Consider the following 10,676-nt stretch of genomic DNA (forward strand, 5'->3'; position numbering starts at 1 on the left):
TATATTATTGAGAACCTATAACATTCTCATGCAAATATCATCATCATCATCATCATCATCATTGATGCAAAGAGCCTCAGCCAGAATTCGCCAGTCGTCTCTATCTTGATCTTTTAGATCAATACTTCTCCATTCACCATCTCCTACTTCACGCTTCATAGTCATCAGCCATGTAGGTCTGGGTCTTCCAACTCTTCTAGTGCCTTCTGGAGCCCAGTTGTTGGAAGTTTGTTGAACTAATCTCTCTTAAAGAGTCCGAAGAACATCTCCATCTACCACTTACCATGATCTCATTCACTAATGGCACTCGAGTAATCTCTCTTATAGTTTCATTTCTAATCATGCCCTGCTATTCACCTCCCAATATCCTTCTGAGAGTTTTTTCTCAAATCTACTAAATCTATTGGAGATACTTTTATTTTTATACCACGACTCATGTCCATACAATAACACCGATCTCAGTAAACTTGTATATAGCCTGATTTTTATATGTAATTTCAGGCCATTGAATTTCCAAATTTTATTTAACCTTTCTTTTAGCTTTTTTTTTCCATCGTTCATTAAACTCTAATTCTAAAGACAATTAAGCAAGTTGGGGATACCTTAACTTAGTGAATGGGTTTGTGTATCGCTATGATTAGCAAAGCTGTACTAGTCAGGGCCATCTATACTAGGTTGCTTTGTTGTGAGAGCAACCAGTGGAAAATCTCCCATCACCAATCCTCATAATCTCTATTAAGGGAAAGTAGTTAAAATGATTGGTAGAAATCATTAAAGATTTTTCCATACAGAGGTCAATAAAAAGGGAAGAATAAAAGTGGAGCTTACAGCTAGTAGGTTGGCCAGGGCACCAGCCACCCGATAGAGAGTTATGAGGTCCTTTTAACTGGCCACGCAGTACTACATTGGATCCTTCTCTCTGGTTACGGTTCACTTTCTTCTTGCTTACACATACACCAGATAGTCTGGCCTATTCTTTACAGATTATCCTCTGTCCTCATATACTTGACAACACTGAGTTTACCAAACAATTCTTTTTCACCCAAGGGGTTAACTACTGCACTGTAATTGTTCAGGGTAGAAGAGACTCTTTAGCTATGGTAAGCAGCTCTTCTAGGAGAAGGACATTCCAAAATCAAACCATTGTTCTCTAGTCTTGGGTAGTGCCATAGCCTCTGTACCATGGTCATCCACTTTCTGGGATTAGAGTTCTCTGGCTTTATTCCTCTTTCTCTTGTTTATTCAAAGTTTTTATAGTTTATATATAAAATATTTATGTTAATGTTGCTGTCCTTAACATATTTTTTCCTTGTTTCCTTTCCTCATTGGGTTATTTTCCCTGTTGGGGCCACTGGGCTTATAGCTTCCTGCTTTACCAACTAGGGTTGTAACTCAGCAAATAATAATAATAATAATAATAATAATAATAATAATAATTTTGGAAGTGTTACACCTTTATCCTCATGTTAGGAGGAGGGTTATAGATTTGTGGGAGAAACCAACACCCCCCCCCCAAAAAAAAAAAAAAAAACATCAAATGTTGATCAATGTACTTCCCAGAATAAAAATAAAATTAGTTATGTTTAAAAGCCGCAATTTTAATCGGAAATTCTCCGTAAAAATATACTTTTTTCAGCCGTATTTCAGTAAAATACACGCGACCTTAACTTTACTCTGTATTATCTTCTACGGGTTGGTGACCGTAATATCAATCCTTTACGTCAATATTTCCGTTTTTAAAACGGCAAATGCCTGGCAACATTTATTCAAGGATGTTTACCATTTTTGTACCTATTTTACATATATGAAAAAAATGTATCGATTGATGTCTGCGTGCACTGTTAGAAATATGGCGTAGAAAAAACTAAAATTCCTGGAATAAAAGTTGCCATGTATTTACCGTTTTAAAACAGATGCGTTGACGTAAAGGAGTCATATTTTATGGTCACCAACCCATAAAAGATAATAACAAAGTAAGGTAAAAATTACGGCTGCCTGTAATTTATTGAAATACGGTCCAGAACTTTATATTTTTACGGAGATTATCCGATTAGAATTAAATTTTTTTAAATGTAAGTATTATTTCTAATGGGCAATAGGTTACTTTAAAAATGGCTATGTGTAATTACTTATGTTTTTGTCGATTGGATTTGAGGAAATTTAAGGAGTTATAATTTATCAGACGGATTTATAAGAAATCGACCAGGTATAGATTCGACTAGACTGAAATACTAACAATTAAACACGTATAAAAAAAAAAAAAACATTAAATCATTTAAAGTTGTGAAAAAGTATAATAACTTTTTACAAAGAATTCTTCCCTAGGAAAAAGGTACAATAGTCGCGAATTAAAGAGAAAGAATGTAAGAACAGGAGTGACAAATGAGATGTGAAATTACAAGGGAAAAAAGTGATTGAAAACAGATGGGAAAATGGATGATATTTTCGTGAAACGATAACTTGTTTGGCACAATATAGAATACTAGTGTACGCTACCCGCCAAAGATGACGGCTAAATATTTAAAAAGATATACACACACAGATTCAACCCTTCCCATCCCCTCCCCCTATCTAACTATAACCCCTCTCACCAGGGTATGACTAGCCCCTCTCCCCCTACCCAAGGGACGAGGAGAGACCGTATAGTTGTCTTGCCGCTAATCGTGACCGAAAAAATCTCTCTCTCTCTCTCTCTCTCTCTCTCTCTCTCTCTCTCTCTCTCTCTCTCTCTCTCTCTCTCTCTCTCTCTCTATATATATATATATATATATATATATATATACATACATACATATATTTATAGACACTTGGTCTTTATTGTATAGGGGAGATAAGGAGAGAAAATAATAGAATTAGGACTTAATTATACTTCTATAATATATCTATTTTATACAGAATTATGTACTATAATATATCCATCTTCATACAGTAGTACTTATTCATTATGTATATGAAGGAAAGTTCATTTTGTTTCATTCATTTGCGCAAACACACATGCTGAGGAAAGCACTGGGGGGAGCAACCCCCCCTTTTTTTTTAGATAGTCCTAATATTCCGTGTGACACATATCTGACAGTCTCTTCTTCTTGGCTGGTCCTGACCCTTGTATGGCCATAATGCAAGACGTACCCAAACACACGCCTGCTGGGTCCACCCAGTTTACATAATACATTCAGAACACATCACCTGGACCTCCAAGATTACACTCTAGCATTGTCATTGAGACTGTCAACAATGTGACGTCCAATCAGAAGGCGTGAATGTGTTTGGAATCAAACCGAGACGATTATTGATGGGCCCTATTCCAAGTCTTTAGGGTTCCAGTTATCTTCGGAGACAAGACCATCCTCGTCCAACCCCCCCCCCCCCACCCCCTCAAAAACCAATTTCCACACAGATTCTCAGAAGGCCTTTCTGTAACCTATTGTTGCAAACTGTCTGATTCCAGAGTTGTCGTTGTGAATTAACCACTGTTATATATCCCTTCTCGGCCTCTTGCATGGCGAATCACAGTTGCCATTCTTTATAAAATTCAAATTATTTGATACTCGGTTCCATGTTAGTGCATAAAAATAACATTCTCTTTTCATTTTGTTCCATTTTAGTGCATAAAAATAACATTTCATTTGTATTTTGATCCATATTTGTGCATAGAAATAAAATTTTCTTATTGTTTTCCATTTTAGTGAATAGAAATAACATTTTCTTTTTATTTTGTTCCATATTAGTACATAATAATAAAATGTTCCTATTATTTTGTTCCATATTAATACATAAAAATAATATTTTCTTATTTTGTGCCATATTAGTGAATAAAAATAACATTTTATTTTATTTTGTTCCATTTTAGTGCATAAAAATAATTTGTTTGTATTTTGTTTCATGTTAGAGCATAAAAATATATTTTTTTTATTTTGTTCCATAATAATTCATGAAAATAGCCTTTTATTATGTTCTATGTTAGAGCATAGAAATAACATATTCTTATTTTGTTCCATATTAGTTCCATGACATAAAGTATCCCAGATGATCATCTTGGGCTATTCCAAAATTTTACTTTCGTAACTAATCCCAGATAAAGTTCTCTCTTCCTTGGAAACTCCAGTGCCCAGATCCTTCTAAATATCCAACAGCTTTCTTTAATCCTATTAGAGTGATACGTAAGGAGGTAATTTAGTAATAGTACAAATTTTTTAAGAACCTGTTTGGTCATTTCAGTTGTAGGGTTTTTAAAATAGACACCTCTATGATGCCCTTTTAAACCCTTATCCCACACCACAGAAACTGGTATTGCTTAAATCTTTTATTTAATTATTCTTATTTTGGAAGTAATTTAGTTGCTATCAATTTTTTTTTTTTTTTTTTTTTTTTGTAGAGGGGGTTGAGCTGATAGCTCTATTTTCAATTAGGTACAGATACAAGTCTCCTACTTGTTCCTTTATGATAGAACTCCCTTAACCCGTATGCGCTTAGATCCCTCAAAGACCAAAGTTAGAGGCATATTTAACTTAGGTGTATGGATCTGTTGCTGAAGCCACAGATTCTAGTCATCTCTTCTTGAAATCATCTACATAACCCTTCCTAACCTCACACAGTAATGAATGAATATTATGAATACAACACAAGGTTATATTTCAGCAACACGTCTCTGGAGTTTAACTATTCATTGGTTCTTCACCAGTCCCAATTGTAAACCTAAAGCCTTCAAATGGCTATTTCCTCTCAGGGCTCCCTGGAACCTCTCATTTGGCACCTTATTAGTGTCTGTCACCCTTATGAAGGTGCCGTCCACAGTGACAGTGGTCGTCTGTTCTCCCTGTCGATAAGCGGGTCCATCCTCCTGCCTCAGGAGGGCGGGTTCAATTTTGGTCTTCCTTAATGGATTCCAGGGATCTTCTGAAGAAGGGGAAGAAGAGAAAGGAAGTTTGGAAAGGAGTTGTGGTGTTAAAGAGAGGGAAGAATGGGAAGCGAGGTGCGAAAATTGCGTGGATAAATGGAAGGAGTGGAAGAGACAATTAAAATGTTTTGAAGAATGGGAATCAAAATTTAAGGAAGAAGAGGACAGCGAGGAAACTAAATCAAAGGGATTATAAAGTACAGAATATGTGAAGGACAAGAAATATGAAAATCCTAAATTAGCAGATAAGGTGAATTAATGATATTGAGTTTGCCAGTTATTTTGTACAATGGCAAAATGAGTCGAGAATTTTCCTGAACTTCACGAAAACTTAGTTTAATGCATTTTTTATATCTCAAAATTTATGAAATGTTAACATGTTTAAGCATTCGTGAAATGTCAACATTGTATTGCTTCATGAATGAGCAAATATGAATAAAAACTTTTGAATCAATTTTTGCAAATTCATTAACAAAATCTGAATAAAATACCCAAGACAAAAATCTATTTTATTGGATATTGATAAACATTAAGAAAATTCTCAAAATCACTTAATTCCGAAAAAATTTTCTAATCGTGAGTAAATATCAGTGATATAAGCAGATAGTTTACAGCGAATATTTAAAATCAAATTTGGCAAAATTCGCATTTCGCGAAACAAAATCCTCAGCAATGCCTCCATGGATACCTCCGAATTCGTTTGCATGCATACACACACACACACACACACACACACACACACACACACACACAGTCCCATGGCATGATAAATGAAACAGCCTCCCGAAAGCTGCGAGACAAATGACGATATGCAACAAAGCGCTTTGCAGACTATAATGGAAAGAGCCTGGCGAAGGTGTCATGGGAATGGATTGTTTTTGCAATGGTGTATTGATCATCCATTTTATTTCTCTATTTTTCTATTTTGTGGACCTGGGGAAGCCTAGGACATCAGGAGGGTTGGTTTTAAGAGTGGGGGACATGGGGTAAAGGAGGGATTTTGGGAATGGAGACCTGTGATAAAGGAAGGGGATGGGGATGGAGACCTGTGGTAAATAAAAGGGGATTAGAGAAGGAAACCTATGGTGCAAGAGGAGGTTGGGGATGGAGAACTGTGGTGAAGGAGGAGGTTGGGAATTGAGTCCTGTTGTAAAAGATGGAGTTGGAGAAGGAAACCTATGGTGCAAGAGGAGGTTGGTGATTGAGACCTATGGTGAAGGAGGAGGTTGGAGAAGGAGACCTATGGTGCAGGTTGGGGATGGAGACCTGTGGTGAAAGAGGAGGTTGGTGATGGAGACCTGTGGTGAAAGAGGAGGTTGGTGATGGAGACCTGTGGCGAAGGAGGGGTTGGGGAGGGAGACCTGTGATAAAGGATGGAGTTGGAGAAGGAGACATATGGTGCAAGACGAGGTTGGGGATGGAGACCTGTGGTAAAGGATGGGGTAGGGGACGGAAACATTTATTAAAGGAGGAGGTTGGGATGGAGACCTGGGGTAAAAGAGGGGGTTGGGATAGAGACATGTGGTGAAGGAGGAGGTTGGGGATGAAGACATGTGGGGAAGGAGGAGATTGGGGATGGAGATCTATTGTGAAGCAGGGAGTTGGGGTTGAAGACCTGTTGTAAAGGAAAGGGTTGGGGATTGAGACCTGTGGTAAAGGATGGAGTTGGAAAAGGAGACCTATGGTGCAAGAGGCGGTTGGGGATGGAGACCTGTGGTGAAGGAGGAGGTGGAGGATGGAGACCTGTTGTAAAGGAGGAGATTGGGGATGGAGACCTGTTGTAAAGGAGGAGGTTGGGGATGGAGACCTTTGGCGAAGGAGGAGGTTGGGGACAGAGACCTGTTGTAAAGCAGGGGGATGGGGATGGAGACCCTTTGTAAATGAAGCGGTTGGAGATTGAAACCTGTGGTAAAGGATGGAGTTGGAGAAGGAGGCCTATGGTGCAAGAGGAGGTTGGGGATGGAGACATGTAATGAAGGAGGAGGTTGGAGATGGAGACCTGTTGTAAAGGAGTAGGTTAGGGATGAAGACCTGTGGTGGAGGAGGAGGTTGAGGATGGAGACCTGTGGTGGAGGAGGAGGTTGGGGATGGAGACCTGTGGTGGAGGATGGAGTTGCCGAAGGACCCTTATGGTGCAAGAGGAGGTTGGAAATTGAGACCTGTTGTAAAGGATGGGGTAGGGGACAGAGACCTGCGGTAAAGCATTTTGGGGATGGCGACCTGTTGTAAACGATGTAGTTGGAGAAGGAGACATATAGTGCCATAGGAGGTTGGTGATAGAAACCTATGGTAAAAGAGGAGGTTGTGATGAAGACCTGTGGTAAAAGAGGCGGTTGGGATAGACACCTGTGGTGAAGGAGGAGGTTGGGTTTTGAGACCTGTTGTAAAGGAGGAGGTTGGGGATGAAGACCTGTGGTGGAGGAGGAGGTTGGTGATGGAGATCTGTGGTGGAGGAGGATAGGAAGTTGGGTTTGGAGACCTTTGGTAGAGGAGGAGGTTGGTGATGGAGATTTGTGGTGGAGGAGGAGGTTGGGGAGGGAGATCTGTGGTAAAAGAGGGGAATGGGATATAGGCTTGTGGTGAACGAGTAGGTTGATGATGGAGACCTGTTTTAAAGGATGAGGTTGGGGATGAAGAGCTGTGGTGGAGGAAGAGGTTGCGGATGGAGACCTGTGGTGGAGGAGGAGGTTGGGGATGGAGGCCTGTGGTAGGGGAAGAGGTTGGGGATGGAGACTTGTGGTGGAGGAGGAGGTGGGGATGGAGGCCTGTGGTGGAGTAGGAGGTTGGGGATGGAGACCTGTGGTGGAGGAGGAGGTTGGGGATTGAGACCTGTGGTAAAGGATGGAGTTGGAGAAGGAGACTTATGGCGCAAGAGGAGGTTGGGGATGGAGGCCTTTGGTAAAGGATGGGGTTGGGACAGAGCACTGTGGTAAAGGATGGAGTTTGAGAAGGAGACCTATGATCCAAGTGGAGGGTGGGGATGGAGACCTGTGGTAAAGCATGTGGTTTGAGAAGGAGATTTATGATAGAAGTGGAGGTTGGGCATTGAGACCTGTGGTAAAGGATGGAGAAGTGGACCTATGATACAAGTGGAGGTTGGGGATGGAGACCTGTGGTAAAGGAGGAGGTTGGGATGGAGACCTGTGGTAAAGGAGTGGGTTGGAGGATGGAGGCCTGTGGTAAAAGATGGGGTTGGAGGATGGAGGCCTGTGGTAAAAGATGGGGTTGGTGATGGAGACCTGTGGTGAAGGAGGGGTTGGGGAGGGAGACCTGTGATAAAGGATGGAGTTGGAGAAGGAGACATATGGTGCAAGACGAGATTGGGGATGGAGACTTGTAGTAAAGTATGGGGTTGAGGACGGAAACATGTATTAAAGGAGGAGGTCGGGGATGAAGACATGTGGTGAAGGAGGAGATTGGGGATGGAGATCTATTGTGAAGCAGGGAGTTGGGGTTGAAGACCTGTTGTAAAGGAAAGGGTTGGGGATTGAGACCTGTGGTAAAGGATGGAGTTGGAAAAGGAGACCTATGGTGCAAGAGACGGTTGGGGATGGAGACCTGTGGTGAAGGAGGAGGTGGGGGATGGAGACCTGTTGTAAAAGAGGAGATTGGGGATGGAGACCTGTTGTAAAGGAGGAGGTTGAGGATGGAGACCTTTGGCGAAGGAGGAGGTTGGGGACAGAGACCTGTTGTAAAGCAGGGGGATGGGGATGGAGACCCTTTGTAAAGGAAGCGGTTGGGGATTGAAACCTGTGGTAAAGGATGGAGTTGGAGAAGGAGGCCTATGGTGCAAGAGGAGGTTGGGGATGGAGACATGTAATGAAGGAGGAGGTTGGAGATGGAGAACTGTTGTAAAGCATGTGGTTTGAGAAGGAGATTTATGATACAAGTGGAGGTTGGGCATTGAGACCTGTGGTAAAGAATGGAGAAGTGGACCTATGATACAAGTGGAGGTTGGGGATGGAGACCTGTGGTAAAGGAGGAGGTTGGGATGGAGACCTGTGGTAAAGCTTTTCAGCTCTCTTAACTGGGGACCAAAGGGTTTCGCTCGCCCTCAGGGAAATGACCAGTATCGCTCGCCTGCAACCTGTCGCAGACTGCTCTCCTCATGAGGTGAACCTACTTTGTGCTCTTTGGATACACCGTTTACCTGAACCTGTACGTTCTGCCATACCCGATGTCGATAGTTTACCCATAAAGGACTTGATAACCAAAGCCGACGCCCTTATGGACAGTCACTTCAAGACCTCCATCATCGCCTCCACACCTAACGAAGAGGACGCCTATTCAACATCAACCGAAGCTGACGTGAATGCCGTAGGACAAGCACGCCTACCCCGTGACGTGCCGAAACGGCGACAAAGCCACCCACCAACCACCACTCGCCCGCGCCCCAACCAACGACTTCTACAGTCACTTACTTCCTCCCATCCGCCGCAGTATTGCTACTACCACTTCAGATTCGGGGACAACCGCGAAGAAAGGATTGTCAGTGGCAAAAAACGTGTAAGTAGGCTATTGCTCGTGGTGGTGGCCTCCAGTGTTTCTAATCTTTCCTTTTTACATGGTGCAGGAACGGGCGTATGATTTTTGGTAGACACGGGTGCTTGTCGTTCTCTTTTGCCAAGCGAACTCTTCAGGACACGACGTAGTCTGTCTACGTCTGCCGACGTCCGCTTGGTTGCTTACAACGGATCTACGATACCCACCTACGGTTACGAGAACCTCACATTATCGTTTGGTAACAGTAAATTTAATTGGAAGTTTCTCGTTGCTGATGTCACATTGCCAATCCTTGGTGGGGATTTCCTCTCTCATTTCCACCTTCTGGTCGATGTCGCCCACCGACGATTGGTCAATGCACTCCCGTACTTGTCGACACCTCTTCAACCCGCCCCCTCCAACCTCGCTCTCCACATCAACGTACCCACGGATACCTACGCCCGCTCCCTCACGTCGTACCCGGCAGTTTTCCGTCCAGAACTTCGCCAAACGCCCACGGGCCCTGCCAAGCACAGTATTTGTCACCATATCAAGACAACGTGACCCCCAGTCTTCTCAAAATTCAGACGTCTGGCACCGGAACGATTGGCAGCCACCAAACAGATGTTCGCCGAAATTGAGGAAATAGCCTTTGCCAGAAAGACTCCAGCCCATGGTCGTCACCCTTACACATCGTTCTGAAGAAAGACGGCTACCTCCGTCCGTGCGGGGATTACAGGCGCCTGAACATGCAAACAGAACCGGATCACTACCCCCTCCCAAACATCGCCGATGTAACCTACATGCACAAAGCAAAGGTTTTCTCTATGCTTGACCTCCTGTTATTATCAGGTGCCTAGGAACCCAGAAGACATCCCCAAGACCCCCATCACCACTCCGTTTGGTACATACACCTTCAATTACTCCTATTTTGTCCTTCGTAATGCCGGGGCCACATTTCAACGTTTCATGGATGGCATCTTACGGGACCTCCCTTTCTGTGTATGTTATGTGGATGACATACTTGCATTCTCCTCCTCAAAAGAGGAACAAAACGGCCTTGTAGTCCGGTGCGACAAGTGTACCTTTGGTGCCAACGAAGTGTCGTTCTTAGGGCACTGCATCACTCCTGAAGGAGTCTATCCCCTCCCTGAGAAGGTAGCAGCCGTTCAGGAGTTCCCTGCATCCTCGACCGTCAAAGCTCTGCTAGCCATTGCCGCCACTCTTGTTCCCCTCTACGCCTCCCTCAAGGGCAAGCCAAAGGACCTGAATGGGGTCCCCTTCAAGAAACAGCCTT

At 42.8% G+C, this 10,676-nt stretch overlaps 1 protein-coding gene across 1 annotated transcript; it reads right to left on the reverse strand.

The window, feature by feature from the left end:
* Positions 1-4,663: 4,663 nt before the first annotated feature.
* On the reverse strand, positions 4,664-7,899 carry LOC137619019 (putative protein FAM47C). Its single transcript, XM_068349218.1, has 4 exons — positions 7,823-7,899; positions 6,641-7,726; positions 6,106-6,512; positions 4,664-4,896 (listed from the first exon to the last, which is right to left on the reverse strand). The coding sequence occupies exons 1-4, from the start codon at positions 7,897-7,899 to the stop codon at positions 4,664-4,666; spliced, it is 1,803 nt and encodes a 600-aa protein (XP_068205319.1).
* Positions 7,900-10,676: the final 2,777 nt, after the last annotated feature.

The sequence above is a fragment of the Palaemon carinicauda genome, chromosome 25 (genome assembly GCF_036898095.1).
Source record: "Palaemon carinicauda isolate YSFRI2023 chromosome 25, ASM3689809v2, whole genome shotgun sequence".
Classification (NCBI taxonomy): domain Eukaryota; kingdom Metazoa; phylum Arthropoda; class Malacostraca; order Decapoda; family Palaemonidae; genus Palaemon; species Palaemon carinicauda.

Excerpts from the sequence above, each read along its gene's own strand:
- LOC137619019 (XM_068349218.1), bottom strand. The coding sequence starts at position 7,899 with ATGCTTTACCACAGGTCTCCATCCCCACCCTCCACTTGGATCATAGGT. Across the intron at positions 7,727-7,822 it reads AAACTCCATCCTTTACCACA|GTCTCAATCCCCAACCTCCT; the intron begins GTGCTCTGTCCC and ends CCTTTACCACAG. Across the intron at positions 4,897-6,105 it reads AACCTCCTCCTTCACCATAG|AAGATCCCTGGAATCCATTA; the intron begins GTCTCAATCACC and ends CCCCTTCTTCAG.